General features: G+C 43.0%; 1 protein-coding gene across 3 annotated transcripts in view; it reads right to left on the reverse strand.

Annotated features, from left to right (window-relative positions):
• Positions 1-19,147, reverse strand: part of ADCY9 (adenylate cyclase 9) — a 193,110-nt gene that overhangs the window by 47,819 nt on the left and 126,144 nt on the right. For 2 of the 3 annotated variants that reach the window (XM_038419130.2, XM_043493204.1), the window contains 2 exons: positions 13,328-13,548; positions 1,927-2,029 (listed from right to left, as the gene is read on the reverse strand). In XM_038419130.2, coding sequence (XP_038275058.1) covers positions 1,927-2,029; positions 13,328-13,548 — 324 coding nt within the window. The remainder of the gene's footprint in view (positions 1-1,926; positions 2,030-13,327; positions 13,549-19,147) is intronic. The other variant, XM_038419131.2, reaches the window with a different exon arrangement.

Here is a 19,147-nt window from a genome sequence, read left to right on the forward strand (position 1 = left end):
TAGGCACTTGAGATAACTTGCTGTTTGTCCTGCTTTCTTAGTATGAGGCAGGAGCCCTCCCCTTTCGCGCTCTCCTGCTCGTGCTTCCTCCCGGTATCCTACGTCCCCACTTACCTCAGGGCTTTGGTCTCCTTCCCCCGGTGAATGTAGTTTAAAGCCCTCCTCACTAGGTTAGCCAGCCTGCTTACAAAGATACTCTTCCCTCTCTTTGTTAGGTGGAGCCCGTCTCTGCCTAGCACTCCTCCTTCTTGGAACACCATCCCATGGTCAAAGAATCCAAAGCCTTCTCTCCGACACCACCTGCGTAGCCATTCGTTGACTTCCACGATTCGAAGGTCTCTACTCAGGCCTTTTCCTTCCATGGGGAGGATGGACGAGAACACCACTTGCGCCTCAAACTCCTTTATCCTTCTTCCCAGAGCCACGTAGTCCGCAGTGATCCGCTCAAGGTCATTCATTGATGTAGCAGAACCGATTTAGCGCGTTTGATGAAGACACATTACATCACCGCGAGAGTGCTCTCTTGTTGATGTAATTACTCCATCTCAACAAGAGAAGGAAGCTATGTCTGTGGGAGAGAGTCTCCTGTCGACATAGCATGGTGTAGATGCCGCTTTAAATCAAAGTAAGTTACGTTGCTGAGGGGGGTGGTTTTTTCACACCCCATGAGCGACATAACTTACATCGACTTAGGAAGTAGTGTAGACAAGCCATTATTTATTAAGGCTGAAATTACAGGAAGATAGGGACTGTGGCCAAGGACAATGCAATCATATGATCTAAGAATTAAGGAAGAAATATCCCCATAGGATTTATTTCTTACCAGTGATAAAGTGAAGGCTGGGGGGATGGGATGGGAGACTTAACTCTGACATCTGAAGTTGATATTTATTAGTAAAGAATCCCTTGGTACCAGCTGATGTCAAGGACGCAAAGATACCTGCCATGTCTGAAAATGGGATGCAATGTAATAAAAAGACAAAAAAATTCAGGACACTAATATTTGGTAGTGCAGAATTCTTAAAATGATGTGGAGTTCATTTCTTTAACTAAAGTCTTCCGTACGTCCGATTTCATACTGCAGTAGTTTTATGTAACTTACAACAATGAGATAAAAGTACGTTTGCATGAGGATGGGATAAACTTGGGACCGCAATAAGTATTAGAGAGAGTCAAGATCCAATTTTGTGAGTTTTCTTTCTGCAAGTTAAGATATTTGAAAAGGCAGTAAGGAGTGTTTGCCTTCCACTATTATCTGATTAAAGAATTGTGGCCTGGTGAAAGCTAAATCTAAATATGAAAATGAAGGTACAGTAGAACCTCAGAGTTACGAACACCTTGGGAATGGAAGTTGTTGGTAACTCTGAAATGTTCGTAACTCTCAACAAAATGTTATGGTTGTTCTTTCAAAAGTTCACAACTGAACACTGACTTAATACAGCTTTGAAACTTTACTATGCAGAAGAAAAATGCTGCTCTCTCCATTTTTTTAGTAATTTACGTTTAACATGGTATGGTACTGTATTTGTGTGGGGTTTTTTTGTTTTTTGTTTTGGTGCGTCTCTGCTGCTGCCTGATTGCGTACTTCTGGTTCCAAATGAGGTGTGTGGTTGACTGGTCAGTTTGTAACTCTGGTGTTCATAACTCTGAGGTTCTACTTTTTTCTTCATTTTTACTGGTGAATGAAAATAGAATGCCAGAAATAATCTAAATGTTCAAATCCTGGAAACTGATCATGACAGGTGAACTAAACTAAGGTGGTCATTTCTCAGTAGTTCTAAATATTAAGTCATATTTAACACTCCATGATCCTAGTCATCAATTGCAATAAAATTTGCAAAAACAGTGAGATAATTATTTTGGCTCCTACAACCTGTCTGTACAGAAAGACTGCTGACACTCAACCCAATTCAGGGGAAAACGCACCTCTTCTTGATAGCTGGTCCTGTAAGCCATCTCCAAATCCCCATCCAAGAAGTTCAGGCTCAGCTTGTTAATAGGTGGTTTAAAGAAATAGTCTTTCATCAGGCTAAAGAGAAGAGAGAGACAATGTGAACAGTTTTAAAAGGAGTTCACTTAGCTGTAATTCTTCTTCAAAGATACCATTTCACAGGTTTCTCACTCCTGGGTGTCTGCTTCCAGTGTGAAACTGGTGGTCTTAACAGTTTTGATTTTTTGAAGTACTGGTAGCTTCTCATTGTTCATCAGAAGCTGCAGTACCTACAGTGGGGTGGGCAAACTTTTTGGCCCAAGGGCCACATCTGGGAATAGAAATTGTATGGCGGGCCATGAATGTTCACAAAATTGGGGCTGGGGTTCAGCAGGGGGTGAGGGCTCTGGCTCCAGGATGGGGCCAGAAATGAGGAGTTCAGAGTGTGCGAGTGGGCTCTGGGGTGGTGCTGGGGATGAGGGGTTTGGGCTGCAGGAGGATGCTCTGGGCTGGGATCGAGGGATTTGGAGGGGGATCAGAGCTGGGGAGGGGCACGGGGGGAGGCTTAGGGTTGCAGGTTCGAGGGCGGCACTTACCTCAAGCGGGTCCCGGAAGCAGCGGCATGTCCCTTCTCCGGCCCCTATGTGGAAGCGCAGCCAGGCGGCACTGCCCCTGCAGCTCCCATTGGCCGCGGTTCCCAGCCAACGGGAGCTGCGGGGGTGATACTTGGGGCAGTGGCAGCATGCAGAGCAGAGCGCCCTGGCCGCCCCTACGCATAGGAGCTGGAGAGGGCCATGCCACTGCTTCTGGGAGCCACGTGGAATGGTCCCCAACCCTGCTTCCCGGCTGGAGTGCCAGAGCGGGGCAAGCCCCAGACCCTGCTCCCTAGTGAGAGCGCGAGGGCTCGATTAAAATGGCTGGCAGGCCGGATCCGGCCCGTGGGCTGTAGTTTGCCCACCCCTGACCTACAGCATCACTCTGCATTCTTAAAGTAAAAGGTGAAAATTCCCCAAAACACATTTATAAGAAAAGGAAACATTCCACTACAGATAAATAAGCAAACAAATAAACATAAATACAAACAAACAAGAGAAAGACAAACTCTCAGGAAGACATCTTTTCAAAAACTTTTGAACCATAGGAGAACTGAAGAAATAAATGTTCCCAGATCAGCAAATGGTATACATTAATAGCTACAAGACATTGACAGATACAAGAGACACAGCCTTTTTTTAACTGAAGAATATCAAATATCAAAAATGGATAAAATGTTGAAAAAAGTATTTTTCATTTCAAGGACCAGTACTTGCTTGTCACTGCCTTCAGAGACTAATAATAACTCTGCACCTTCCCAGGATCACATAACAACAGTACTTGACAATCCAGGCAACCAGGTAAAGGAATCTAAGACAGAGCTGGAGAGCTCAGCCTTGTTTCTGAGACAGGAGATCCAAAAACCTTTGGTAGAAGAGCCAAAGGCACTGATGAACAAAAAGAATGACATACTAGAACTGATGAGCCTGGCAGCAGATACAAGGAATATTTGTGCACTCTCTCACCTTTTCCTCCCAGTGCCTGGTGGAGGAGAAGCATACAAGAAGCCTCAATTCTGATTCAGTAGAAAGGCTTTTCTGAGCAAGAGATGGAACATTTTGAGGTTACAATGGATGTAAACAGATGGCAGGACATGTTCTCTTGTGTTAACTGTGACATTTGCAACACTTGTCATCTGCAAGTGTTTTCTTTCCCTGATAGATGTCAGGCAGCTGGATGAACCTGATGCTGTGTACATCATTCACAATGCTTTATGGCAGAGTGTCCGAGAGTATGTTCGTACTCCTTGTTTATGTAATATTCTGCAGTGATACTGTAATCAGCACCTCTTTTCCTCTAATCTAAGATAGGAAATATTTCAGAGAACATGGAACTCTACTCCCTGGAGCTCCAACTTACATATATGCAACAATATCCTTCTGTGATTCTGTTTGTACACCTAATTACATTTCCGAGACGTGAAGGAGAATTCTGTGTTGCTCAAAAGCTTTTCTCCTTCACCAACATAAGTTGGTTCAATAAAAGATATGACCTCACCCACCTTGTCTCTGTAATTACACTGGCTGTTTAGAGTCAATTTTTATTTGTTATTAAGGTCGCAGTCGTGTCCAAAATGTGCTAGGAACTTTTCAAACGAAGAGGATGACAGCATCCCTGCCTCAAAAACTGTAATACAGTATAGAAAATGAATGATCCATCTCAAGTTTGATGTATCTGGTACTATCATCGCTAAGTGAAAGTGTCTGAAACACACACTGGAAAAAAAACGAGAAATATTGTGGCACCTTAGAGACTAACAAATTTATTTGGGCATAAGCTTTCGTGGGCTAAAACCCACTTCATTGGATGCATGCAGTGGGAAATATAGTAGGAAGATGTATATACACAGAGAACATGAAAAAATGGATGTTGCCATACCAACTGTAACGAGACCAATTAATTAAGGTGGGATATCAGCAGGAGAAAAAAAACCTTTTGTAGTGATAATCAGGATGGCCCATTTCAAACAGTTGACAAGAATGTGTGAGTAACAGTAGGGGGAAAAGAAAAGAGAAGAGAAGAGAAGAGAAGAGAACTCTTGGGGTCATTTATCAAATCGGATGCCAACTAGATGAAGATGCTGAAGGATCCCATGGAGCTGATCTCCACTTCTGTTGTTTTGTCTTGAGTTGCTTACTCCTCTGCTGCTGACAAGGAAGTGTTCTGGAAGCCCTAGAAGCACAAACTCAATGGTATAGGGTAATAGAAAGGAGATTTTTCTATTGAGATGGAGGACGAGTCAATACCAGATATCTGGCCAATGACTTGGTACCAAAGTGCTTTTAATGTGTCAAGTTTTTAAGGTCAGCTTTCAAATGTCAAACCACTAACCTTGACTGGATCTCCAGAGAAAGACCAGAAGACTTTAACCATGAATAATGGTGATGATTTTAGTTCATTATCTCAGCCCTTGATATGTACTGAAAGCATTATAGGAGGCACCAAGAAAATGACAAGTTACACTCTGACCAGATCTCCTCCTCCTGGGTGGTTAGAGCTATTTTTATTGAGCTGTCCATGAAGACCCGGGCATCCTTGCAGAGGCTAGCAGGGATTTCAGACACTGATCTGGCATTCTGATAGGTCAGGGTAACATCTTGGCAAAGTACACTACAGCCAAATTGCCAATGTATGAATTTTATGAGCTTTTTTGGGTGGTTGGACTTTCTTCCTCCATGAAATCTTAAAAACAAAAGAAGTCAGAGAACATAATTTCACTTCAAGAAACAAAGTGTCAAAAAAGCCAGAATGGAGAACAGGCCTCAAAGCGCCAAAGACTAGGGTCTAGTGGAATGAAGCACCAAGTCCAGTTGACTCTAAACAAGGTCAGGAAACAAACTGAGATATGCCTGTTGTAATGCCCTAGCTGCTGCCTGCATGCCTCTGGTTTCTATTAATCAAATAGTGTTAGGAAAATGGAGATTGAAGGAAATTACCTGTGTAGTTAAACAGGAATCTAATCAATGAAAAAACACTAAAAGGATGAAGTGGTATGAAGAAAGGAGCTTCAAGTGAGCTGAACTGCTAAGGGTGCATATTAGGGTGCTCCTCTGCAGGCCACAGCTAGAAGAGACCTTATAATGCACTGAAGTGCACCATAGATACTGTCATGGCTGGGATATGGGGAACAGTTACCAGTACCTCAGAGAGTTAACATTTTTAAGAGCTGTCAAGGCTGATTCCCCACTCTGGCACTTCAAACAGCTACTAACTGGGATTTTATAGCTAACTGGCTAGCTGGGTGTCCATAAAAGGGAGCCTCCTCCCCACCCCATTAATTTATTACAAGAGCAGAGAGAGTTCTTGCTGACCTCACACTGGAAGTAGAAATCTCAAGAATGTGAGTCTTTAAAGAATTAAGCTTAAGCATTTCATACTCTACTGTCTTGTTTATTCAGTTTTACTTTATTTTAACAACCACAGTATTGCACATAGAGTACAAATAAACATGGAAGAGCCCCATTTCTAACACTGTATTAGTAAAACTATACCTAAACTCAAAGTAATAATACATTGTTCACCAAATATAAAACACAGTTCTTGGTAAAGCTTAATATAAAACAATGCAACTTTTACTGTAAAAATGCAGAACTGTCACTTGCTTCAATTGTAGCATAGTAATAGTGCTCTGTTAAAAATGCACAGGATACAGTAATCTGTGCCAAATGACACCATACAGCTCTTGAACAAAATATATTATCGTCTTGCTTACTGCACAGAAGATGGCACTACAACTGTCAACTTGCACATTGGAACTGTTCATAGCACAAAGGTCTCAAATGCACTAACGCGAGTTAGAATTGGCATTGCTGTGACAGAGTGAAGACCGCAATTATACCACAAGGACAGGGTTCTTATAACCCTATCCCATATAAACCAACAATCTTTCAACAGTTCATTATTGCTGAGTTCACATTATCATTTAATCAAAGCACAGTTCTGATGCCATTATTTCTAACGCCGGGTGTCTGCAAGCGGACAAACTAAAATACATCTTGATTCTTTTGTTACACGAGAACTCACATTCACAATTCTCTATTCCGACATATATGAGCAGGATTCTCCTCTAACAGTTTTATGGAGACTAACAATATCCCTTTCACACAGTGGGTGATCTGTAGTGGTTTCTCGATAAATTCTTATCAGTACATACAATTTTATATAAAGATATATTAAAATGGATGAACTCTTCAACTGGGTGAGCCAGTTTGTATAAGGCTATGTAATCAGCAAAATAATTCTTAGAAAGTTACCATTATGTATACTGAAAAGGGATGTTTCCTTTGTGATGGTTGTTAGGATATAGATATTCCGGCCTGTCTGCAAAGGCCTATACTTTAAGAATTTAGGTATATGTTTATCATTTAGCTAGTTATAGAGGTATAAAAAAGAATCAAAATCACCATCTGAGTGTATAAGGCCTTTTCTCACTGTGACAGTCTGAGGCCCTGTTCTTAGGCTAAGGCCTCTGGCTAAGCAGCAGAGGCAGCCATAAACTAGGAAGCGAACGGTCACATCCTCACATTCCAAACTAGTCACATTGAAATAAGGTGCTATTGGGCTGTTAGGAATACAATCCTGTGTTGATAATGCCTATCACCTCCAGAGAAAGGGAAGTGCCTAGAAGATGTAAAAGGAAACTTAGTTTGATAGCATCCTGTCTGGCAAGAACTCACTTATCAATAGCTGAGATGTGAAATCTTCATTTCTTTGTTGTTCTATCACTGTAGTCTCCCCATTTCCTTTTTGTTTGTCTGTATAATCTCTGTCTGATTCTGTGATTGTTTCTGTCTGCTGTATAATTAATTTTGCTGTTTGTAAACTAATTAAGGTGGTGGGATATAATTGGTTAAATAATCATGTTACAATATGTTAGGATTGGTTAGTTAAATTTCAGTAAAATGTCTGGATAAGGTATAGCTAAGCAGAACTCAAGTTTTACTATATAGTCTGCAGTCAATCAGGAAGAAAGGGGAGGAATGGGAATGGGGGAATTGGAATCAGGTTTTGCTAAAGGGGGGAATGGGAACAGGGAATGGGAACAGGGACACAGGCAAGGTTCTCAAAAAGAAAAGGAGTACTTGTGGCACCTTAGAGACTAACAAATTTATTAGAGCATAAGCTTTCGTGAGCTACAGCTCACTTCATCGGATGCATTTGGTGGAAAAAACAGAGGAGAGATTTATATACACACACACAGAGAACATGAAACAATGGGTTTATCATACACACTGTAAGGAGAGTGATCACTTAAGATAAGCCATCACCAACAGCAGGGGGGGGAAGGAGGAAAACCTTTCATGGTGACAAGCAGGTAGGCTAATTCCAGCAGTTAACAAGAATATCAGAGGAACAGTGGGGGGTGGGGTGGGAGGGAGAAATACCATGGGGAAATAGTTTTACTTTGTGTAATGACTCATCCATTCCCAGTCTCTATTCAAGCCTAAGTTAATTGTATCCAGTTTGCAAATTAATTCCAATTCAGCAGTCTCTCGTTGGAGTCTGTTTTTGAAGCTTTTTTGTTGAAGTATAGCCACTCTTAGGTCTGTGATCGAGTGACCAGAGAGATTGAAGTGTTCTCCAACTGGTTTTTGAATGTTATAATTCTTGACGTCTGATTTGTGTCCATTCATTCTTTTACGTAGAGACTGTCCAGTTTGGCCAATGTACATGGCAGAGGGGCATTGCTGGCACATGATGGCATATATCACATTGGTAGATGCACAGGTGAACGAGCCTCTGATAGTGTGGCTGATGTGATTAGGCCCTATGATGGTATCCCCTGAATAGATATGTGGACAGAGTTGGCAACGGGCTTTGTTGCAAGGATAGGTTCCTGGGTTAGTGGTTCTGTTGTGTGGTGTGTGGTTGCTGGTGAGTATTTGCTTCAGATTGGGGGGCTGTCTGTAAGCAAGGACTGGTCTGTCTCCCAAGATCTGAGAGAGCGATGGCTCGTCCTTCAGGATAGGTTGTAGATCCTTGATGATGCGTTGGAGGGGTTTTAGTTGGGGGTTGAAGGTGATGGCTAGTGGCGTTCTGTTGTTTACTTTGTTGGGCCTGTCCTGTAGTAGGTGACTTCTGGGTACTCTTCTGGCTCTGTCAATCTGTTTCTTCACTTCAGCAGGTAGGTATTGTAGTTATAGAAATGCATGATAGAGATCTTGTAGGTGTTTGTCTCTGTCTGAGGGGTTGGAGCAAATGCGGTTATATCGTAGCGCTTGGCTGTAGACAATGGATCGAGTGGTATGATCTGGAAGAAAGCTAGAGGCATGTAGGTAGGAATAGCGGTCAGTAGGTTTCCGATATAGGGTGGTGTTTATGTGACCATCGCTTATTATTATCCTGGACACTACGGTGCTAATAAGCGATGGTCACATAAACACCACCCTATATCGGAAACCTACTGACCGCTATTCCTACCTACATGCCTCTAGCTTTCATCCAGATCATACCACTCGATCCATTGTCTACAGCCAAGCGCTACGATATAACCGCATTTGCTCCAACCCCTCAGACAGAGACAAACACCTACAAGATCTCTATCATGCATTCCTACAACTACAGTACCCACCTGCTGAAGTGAAGAACCAATTGACAGAGCCAGAAGAGTACCCAGAAGTCACCTACTACAGGACAGGCCCAACAAAGAAAACAACAGAACGCCACTAGCCATCACCTTCAACCCCCAACTAAAACCCCTCCAACGCATCATCAAGGATCTACAACCTATCCTGAAGGACGAGCCATCGCTCTCTCAGATCTTGGGAGACAGACCAGTCCTTGCTTACAGACAGCCCCCCAATCTGAAGCAAATACTCACCAGCAACCACACACCACACAACAGAACCACTAACCCAGGAACCTATCCTTGCAACAAAGCCCGTTGCCAACTCTGTCCACATATCTATTCAGGGGATACCATCATAGGGCCTAATCACATCAGCCACACTATCAGAGGCTCGTTCACCTGTGCATCTACCAATGTGATATATGCCATCATGTGCCAGCAATGCCCCTCTGCCATGTACATTGGCCAAACTGGACAGTCTCTACGTAAAAGAATGAATGGACACAAATCAGACGTCAAGAATTATAACATTCAAAAACCAGTTGGAGAACACTTCAATCTCTCTGGTCACTCGATCACAGACCTAAGAGTGGCTATACTTCAACAAAAAAGCTTCAAAAACAGACTCCAACGAGAGACTGCTGAATTGGAATTAATTTGCAAACTGGATACAATTAACTTAGGCTTGAATAGAGACTGGGAATGGATGAGTCATTACACAAAGTAAAACTATTTCCCCATGGTATTTCTCCCTCCCACCCCACCCCCCACTGTTCCTCTGATATTCTTGTTAACTGCTGGAATTAGCCTACCTGCTTGTCACCATGAAAGGTTTTCCTCCTTCCCCCCCCTGCTGTTGGTGATGGCTTATCTTAAGTGATCACTCTCCTTACAGTGTGTATGATAAACCCATTGTTTCATGTTCTCTGTGTGTGTGTATATAAATCTCTCCTCTGTTTTTTCCACCAAATGCATCCGATGAAGTGAGCTGTAGCTCACGAAAGCTTATGCTCTAATAAATTTGTTAGTCTCTAAGGTGCCACAAGTACTCCTTTTCTTTTTGTGAATACAGACTAACACGGCTGCTACTCTGAAACAGGCAAGGTTCTGTGGTGTCAGAGCTGGGAAGGGGGACACTAAGGAAGGAAATTGGAATCATTGCTTGCTGGAAGATCACCCCAATAAACATCGAATTGTTTGCACCTTTGGACTTTGGGTATTGTTGCTCTCTCTGTTCATGTGAGAAGGACCAGGGAAGTGAGCGGGTGAAGGAATAAGTCCCTAACAATGGTGATATTTAATTAAGCAAAAAATCCTAATCTCTGAATGTGATATCAAATCAGCCTTTGCCTCTTGCTCTGACTCAGAGAAAAAGAACTATCCATTTTGTAAAAGGAGGAAGAAAGCTCAAGGAAATTCAGAGCCCGTGCTGAGTATCTTCAGCTACAGACAGAGAGTATAATTCTGCAATTTCAAGTTCTACTGTCGTGAGGTGTGTTTTTAACAAACAATGCAATACATCCTGCTAAACTGTCTTCTATAAGCAATTGGTCTCACACACTAATCCAGGGGTCGGCAACCTTTTAGAAGTGGGGTGCCGAGTCTTCGTTTATTCACTTTAATTTAAGGTTTTGCGTGCCAATAATACATTTCATCGTTTTTTGGAAGGTCTCTCTCTATAAGTCTATATATTATATAACTAAATTATTGTCATATGTAAACAAGGTTTTCAAAATGTTTAAGAAGCTTCATTTAAAATTAAATTAAAATGCTGATCTTACGCCGCCGGCCCGCTCAGCCCGTTGCCGGCCTGGGGTTCCGTTCACCTAGGCTGGCAGCGGGCTGAGCGGGGCCTGCGGCTGGGACCCCGGCTGGCAAAGGGCAGGCAGCCAGAACCCCAGACCGGCAATGGGCTGAGCGGGGCTGGCGGCGGGGACCCCAGATTGGCAGACTGGCGGGCTTCCGTCCGCTGGCTCCTGGCTGCCGGCCCCGCTCAGCCCGCTGCCGGTCTGGAGTCCCGGGCCTGTCCACATAGAATAGGTACCTACCTTCTCCCTGATTCTAGCAATTTTCTTCCTCTCTCTGCACCAAGAAGAGGGTGGGAGTGTGCTGAGAACAGGGCTGGGAATGAAGGAGGAGGCTGGGGGGTGGGTGCAGGGTCTGACCAGGAACTAGAATAAGGGAGGGGGATCAGGGTTGGGGCAGGAGGTTTGGGTGTGGAGCGCTTACCTGGGCAGGTCCCATTTGGTGTGCGGAGTGCAGGTGGGAATGGGGTATGTGTGTGCAGGAGCTCCCATTTGGTGCTCAGGGTGGGAGTGGGGATGTGGGGGGTGTAAGAGTCAGGGCATGGGGTGTGGGGGGGCTGGGTATGTGTGGAGGGTGCAGGAGGCTGTGGGTGTGTGAGGAGGGTGGAGTCAGGGCAGGGGGCTGGGTATGTGTGTGGGGTGCCAGAGTCAGAGCTGGGGTTATGGGGGGTGCAGGGGTGAGGGCAGAGGGCTGGGTGTGTGTGAGGAGGATGTAGGGGTCAGGGCAGAGAGCTGGGGATATGGGCTGGGGTTGTGGGGGTGCTCCCAGCCCCCTGCCCTGAGCGGTTCACGGCAGGGGGCTGGAGGGGATATGCCCTGATTCCACCCCCTTCCCCAAGGTCCCCAGAGCAGAGAGCATGCTGCGGCTCCGCTTTTACCTCTCCCCCACCATAGCAAGGGCCTTCAGCTGATCCGCCGCAGGGAAGGAGGGGCAGGAACCCAGCACGCTGAGGGAAGAGGTGGGGGGAGGGGGAAGCTTGCCTACCCTGCAAGGAGAGAGTGGTGGGTGTGGGGCGGAAAAGAGTGGGCCGGGCTAGGCAGGAAATTTTAGTGACATGCTGCTGTCTGCCCAGGTCCGGCAGGCAGCAGCGTGCCATAAAAAATTGGCTTGCGTGCCGTGTTTGGCACGTGTGCCATACGTTGCCGACCCCTGCACTAACCCCTCATCTGTGAATAGTTGAAAATAGCTAACTATTGATCACTCAACTAACTGCTTGAGAGAGAACCACAACAAAGGGAAACAGAGTTAGGTAGAACTTTTACTGATGGTAGCCTTGGGAGAAACTTTAATTGGGAAAAGAAAGAGGGAGAGAAGGGGATGTATATTTAGAAATAACTAAACAAACAGACCCTTAACAATGGCTAAGTGGTTGGATATAGTTTATATATAATTATATAGATATGTATGTGTGTAAAAATGGAAAGGACAAGGGTTTGATAAAACAGGTAATGAGAAGACGTTAAACAGGCAGGTGTGATGAAAACAAACAGATAATATGCAACATTTAATAAAAACCAAAAAAAATTTATGCTCCGTACCACTAGCTATTCCAAAATCTTTTATTGCAATCTGGCTCCCCATTCACACTCCCTCTGTTCTGTCTTCCCTGGTTTTGTCATGTTTCTAATTAGGAAGACATTGTTCCTGTCCCCAAAACACTATCTATGTGCTCACATAGAGCCAAGCACAATGAACCCTTAATCTAACTGGGGACTTGCTTGCTATCACAATAAAAATAGCTTATCTAATGTTGTTATTCCTACCATTCACAAGCTATTCTTTTAACAGTCTCAAGTTAAAGTCTGGCCATAACCAGAGGGAAAGTGTGTGTGTGTAAAGTCACAGATTGCCTGATCTTGGAGCCTGTATTTTCCTCTTGCCCATAGAAGGGGTGACAATTTAAAATCCTAAAGTGCAGAGAGAAGGCCTAATTTTACAGAAAGTATATTTAGGACAATATCAGACCAATATTTTCATGACAGTCCCTTTCTATTTGTTCAGCTTCCAGGACACACAGAGTATATATTTTCCTAAACATTTCAATGTCACCAGGTAAAATTATAAGCAGATATAAAATTTTTGCAGCTCCATGTTTATAGTAAAAATAGCAAATGTAAATAACATGTGTACTATAACATATTACAAAGATTTTATCATTTTGGGGGGTATTTTTAAGTAGACTCAAAAGTAAAATAACTGTTCAAAGAGAAAGATTAATAAAGTTAAGTAAAAATCTGCATTGGTAGTCCTCTTACCATTCTGAGAGTTTTGCTGAGTTCCTATTGTAGTTACAGAATAGCAAGCAGACTAAAATTAGAAAACTTACAGTATGATGACCAACATCACATAAGAGCAGGGGAATAAAGGCATGGGGCACGTTTGCTTTCTTTCTATCACACTATTTTAAAATTATGTAGCTAGTTCCTTACCTGTCTTCTTTAATCACATCCACAAAATGAGCATCTGTCTTCTCTCTGATGTTTTTAAACCTCAGTGGAAGGAGTGCTGACTGGTCTAAACTCACTCCTACCCATCTTCCTTTCTCCTGCAACATCTCATAAAGTGATGTCTGGCTGTTGCTCAGCTTCTCATCCTGTGGTGGACTCAAAAGTCCATTCTGGGTCTTTGGACTGTGTCGTCCAGGAGTCTGCTTCATAGCAAGAAGAAATGTATGAGTGAAGGATTAAATATGTGAGGAAACATACAAACAGCACAGAGGTTTGAACCTGATGATATGCTTAAAAATGAAAAAAGAGCTCTCAACGATGCCTGTAGTTGTTTGCACCATTCCACACTGATGCACCAGACATTCTGTACTTCAGCATGGCTCACTGACAGAGTGACAATCCTGGAATTTTATTATATAGATAAGGCCAGAAGGGACCATTGTGATTTTCTAGTCTGACTTCCTGCGTAACACACTCCATAAGACTTCCCTGAATTAACTTATGTTTAAACTAAAGAACATCTTTTAGAAAAACATCCAATCTTGATTTAGAAGCTGTCAGTGATAGAGACTCCATCACAACCCTTTGTAAATTGTTCCAATGGTTAATTTCTAGTCTGGATTTGCCTTGCTTCAACTTCCAGCCACTGGATATTGCTATACTTTTGTCTGCTAGATTGAAGAGCCCTTTATTATCAAATGTATGCTACCCATGTAGGTATTTATAGACTGTGATCAAATCATTCCTTAACTTTCTTTTTGTTAAGATAAGTAGATTGAGCTCCTCTCACTATAAGGCATATTTTCTAATCCTTTATTTATTCTTGTGGCTGTTCCCAGAATCCTCTCAAATTTATCAACATCCTTCTTGAATTGTGGACACCAGAACTGGACACAGTATTCCAGCAGTGGTCGTACCAGTGCCAAATATAGATATAAAATAACCTCTCTACTCCAACGTGAGATTCCCATGTTCACGCATTCCAGGATTGCATTAGCCCTTTTGGTCATAGCAATGCACTGGGAGTTCATGTTCAGCTGATTATGTACCATGACTTCCAAATCTTTTTCAGTCACTGCTTCCCAGGACACAGTCCTCCATCCTGTATGTATGGCCCACCATCTTTTGTTCCTAGATATGACCTCATATTTGGTCACATTAAAATGCATATTGCTTGCTTGAGTCCAGGTTACCAAGTGATCCAGATTGCTTTGTATTAGTGAACTGTCCTCTTCATTGTTTATCATGCCCCCAACTTTGGGTCCCCTTCCAACTTTATCAGTGATGATTTTATGTTTTCTTATAGGTAATTGATGAAAATTTTAAATAACTGGGATGAAGAAACGATCTCTGTGGAACCCCACAAGAAACATACCTGCTTGATGATAGTTTCTCCTTTATAATTATATTTTGAGACCAATCAGTTTTCCAGTTTTGAATCCATTTAATGTGTGCCATGCTAATTTTGTATTGTTCTAGTTTATTCATCAAAATATTGTGTGGTACCAAGTCAAATGCCTTACAGAAGTCTAAGTACATTACATCAAAACTATTACTTTTATCAACCAAATTGTAATCTCATTTTAAAAAAAAGATATCAATAGTGGCACAAGATTAGCTTTCCTCCAATCCTCTGGAACTTCTCCAGTGTTCCAAGACTTATTGAAAATCACCATTAACAATACAGAAAGTTCTTCAGTCAGCTCTTTGAAAACTCTTGAATGCAAGGTATCCAAACCTGCTGATTTAAAAATGACGATCTTTAGTAGCTGCTGTTCCACACCTTCCATAATTACCAATGAATGGAAAGTGTTATCATCATATGATACTAATATGCCATCTGTTTTTTTTTCACCAAATACAGAACAGAAATATTTATTAAACATTTCTGCATTATTATTGACAATTCCATGATTTTCATCTAGTAAGGAACCAATACCATTGTTAAGATACCTTTTGTTCCTAAATATACTTGAAAAACTCCTTCTTATTGTCCTTAACTCTTCTGCTCATAGATTTCTCTTTGTGTTGTTTTGCCTCCCATAACAATTTTCTACAATTCCTACCTTCTGATTTATAATTATACTATCAACTTTCCCTTTCTTCCATTTGCTATACATCGTTTTGTTTTTACAGTTGCCTTCATTTCCCTCTAATCCTGGTTGGCTTTTTTAACCAGTGCAGCCTTCCTTCTTGATTGTGGGGGTTTTTTTGAGCCTGTTCTCAAATAAAATGCTTTTAAACAATTTCCAATAATCATTTATATTTTTCTGTTTAAATTCTTTCTCCCAACTAATTTGTCTCATAAGTCATCCTCTGCAAAGACAGACCATAGTCTCCAAAGAAAGACTACTATATCAGATATTTAAACTGACAGAATACATGATTCTTGCCAAATGATCATATATAATACCTTCTGAATCTCATTAGGTTTTTTTTTTTAAACTAATATAGCTTTAGAGACTATGTGCTATCTTGCCGAAGGAATGAGGATTGCACATGCTAGTGCAGACAGGAGGGTTCATGAGGAATGATCCCTTTCCATCTGAACCTTTCTTGTACCTAAGGTACTTATATTTAAACATTACTTGGTTAGAGGAATTTAAATCAGGACCATCTCCATAAGGAATCCACTAAATCAAGAGCTGGTGAACAGGTAATTCCCACCGCACTTGAAGGTGTTCTTTTTTCTTTTAATTAACACTTTAGTAAGTTTCTTTGCCTGAAAATACATTAACTGTAGAAAATGTTTATATAGAAGCTAAAATATGACAGATATCTCTTTAGACTATTTTTTAAATTTTTTTCTGCTCATCTGAGGAAACTGATGAAAATGTATGCTTCCTTAGAGTGATGTGGAGAAGCCTGATATGGAAGAACAATAGGGTATAAAACGGGCCAAGAACAAATTCAGGCTGGAAATTAGAAGAGCAATTGTATCACAGGGCTGCTTGTGATGGTTGGGGGCATGGCTGGGAGTCCCTTCCAATTTATGTGCTCTATTCCTAAAGCTCATGGTTCAGGGCTTCATATGGTCCTCTAGTCCAGGAAGGGGTGTGTTTTTGTTTGGTTTTAGTCTCCTTCCTGTGAAGCATTGGAGATGGCCATGGCTGGAGTTGACACACTGGACAGGGAGAGCCAGTGTTGAGGTGGCACCAAGCACTTTCTCTCTCACATGCTTAGGTGGCTGGTTGTTACTCACTTGCTGAGGTCTAACTAATCACAATACGTGGGGTCAGGAAGGAATTTTCCCCCAGGTCAGATTGGCAGGGACCTTGGGGTTTTTTGCCCTCCTTGAAGTATGGCGGGAAGATCACTTGCCAGGATTATCTGGGTATATTTCCCATAATTAATTCCACACTGTCGCAGGCGCTTCAGGCATGAGTATACCTTGGCCCCTCCTATTCTCTTCCTCCTGCATACTGGTTTAGTCTTCTGGGGGCTGGAATACTTTGGTCTAGTTTTCGTGTGCAGGTGCTGGATGGTGTTGATGTCTGTGATATATAGGAGGTCAGACTAGATCAACATTTCTCAAATGCGGCCACCAGCAGATTTTTTTTGCGACCATGACAGCCTCCAAAACATGGATGGAGATTTTTGGGGGGAGAGGGCACGGAGGGGGAACAGCAGTTCCTCCGTGCAGTGCCCAGCTGTTGCTTCTGAAGAGCTGTTACCAAAGGCAGCGAGATGTGCCACCTTGGTGTTTGTGCTGGCGCCACCAGCAGGGATCAGCACACAGTACCACGTAGCCTCTTTGGGGGCTCTGGGGAGACATGGTGCAAGTGTGCATGGCGCCGGAGGTGGCTCTTGTCAGTGGAGGTGGCTGCTGTGTTCGGTCGCAGGGGCGCTCCCCTGGGCAGCTCCTCCTCTCCCGCCCAGCTGGGGCATGGAGAGCCTCAGGCTCTATAGATGGCTACTGAGTTCCTGACCCACCTTCCCCGGGATGGGCTCTTGCTGAAGGACTGTGGGAGGCAGGGACAGAGAGATGGGTTGGTACTTTCCCCATCTGGGGCTACATTTCCTGTTTACAGTTGCTGTAGTTACGCAGCAGCTCAACAGCCCCAAGCTGCTACAGGACTTGGCAGCTTCCAGCAGAGTGAGGGGCTCCCGGTCCATTACACACTCCAAGCACAAGAATAGGAACACTGAATGGGGAGCTCTACTTCCTACTACATACATAAATTACAATGATTTGGACATGTTCATGCACATATTTATTTGTTTTTCCTAAGGTTAAGTATTCTAGGAAAAATTTGTCAGAGCAGCCACCAGCAAGGGGGCTGCACTCTGAAGTCACCAAAAAATTAGTTGAGAGAACTGCTGGACTAGATAATCTGATGGTCCTTCTGGCCTTAAACTCTGTGTCTGTGACTTCTCTGAGTCTTTTTTTTCTTTCAGCTCCCTGGCAGAGGCTCAATCCCTAAGAAAAATCTTCCTTTCTGTCAGCTCAAGGGGTTTCGGGGCTTTCTCCACTCTGTTAACCTTAACACCAGAAGATTAGATTTTAAAATTGCTTGTGTGGCAGCAGGAAGTCCCTATTTAATAAACGTTGCTAACTCTAGCTGTACAGTAGTTTCTGATGGTTACTGGCAGTCTGACTGATGCACCCTATCCCAATTTCCTCTAATAAAGAGAGATGCACATTGGGAAAGGAGGACTCCACAGGAAATTAGGAGCCAGAAGATTCAAGTGCCACTGCATGTTTTACTTTTTGTGTTCAATCTGCTTTTATTTAAAGTAGGCAACCCAGAGTCACTGGGCAGCACATATATATCAGTCTCGCTTTGTTTGGTAATATTTAACTGAATAAATGAGGCACATTTGACCTTGTGTACACTGAGAGTCAAGGAGGGTGAGGTAATACCTTTTACTGGATCAAATTCTGTTGGATAGAGAGACAAGCTTTCGAGCCACACACAGCTCTTCTACAGGTCTCTGAACTCTGTGTGGCTCAACTGCTTGGGTCTCTCACCAACAGAAGTTGGTCCAATAAAAGATATTACTTCTTTGTCTCTTTAATATCCTGGAACCAACATGGCTACAACTGCACTGCATACAACTTGTGTACACTAGCATTTTTCTTCCAGTTATCCACTGTTGCAGCACAAAGTGGCACGAGTGTAGAAAACACTACTGGCATTTTATCCAGTGTTCCACAGACCTCCTCTAAGCAGGGACAGATGAAATTGTGGTTAAAATGTCAACAGCTAATACACACTAGTGATCATAACCATTGCTGCCACTGATAGAACTGCAGTGGTGGAAATCTCAAAGAAAAATTCAGCCTGTATGGAGGTACTTTGCTTTACAAAGTCTCTGGTGGTTTGTGGTAGGTGACACTTAAACAGAAGCAGAAGGGGTAAAAGTATCCTACGCATATCACTTCAGCATTTTGGGATGACCAGCAACATCTTTCTTTTTAAGTAACTGCCTCCTGATGTTCTGAAGCCTGCACTGGAAAAAATGGTTACCTTCTCATAACCGTTGTTCTTCAAGATGTGTTGTTCATGCCCCTTCCAATCAGGTGTGTGCATGAGCATGTGCACGGTAGCCGGAAGATTATTCCCTAGCAGCATTCATCGGGTCGGCCTGGGCACCCCCTGGAGTTGTGCCTTCGTGGTGCTCAGTATACAGCCCCGCCAACCCACCACCCCTTCAGTTTCTTCTTGCTGGCAACTCCGACAGAGTGGTAGGAGGGTGGACAATACATCTCGAAGAACAACAGTTACGAAAAGGTGAGTAACCGTTTTTTCTTCTTCGAGTGCTTGTTCATGTCAATTCCAATCAGGTGACTCACAAGCC

Source organism: Dermochelys coriacea, chromosome 10 (assembly GCF_009764565.3).
Source record: "Dermochelys coriacea isolate rDerCor1 chromosome 10, rDerCor1.pri.v4, whole genome shotgun sequence".
In the NCBI taxonomy this organism is placed as follows: domain Eukaryota; kingdom Metazoa; phylum Chordata; order Testudines; family Dermochelyidae; genus Dermochelys; species Dermochelys coriacea.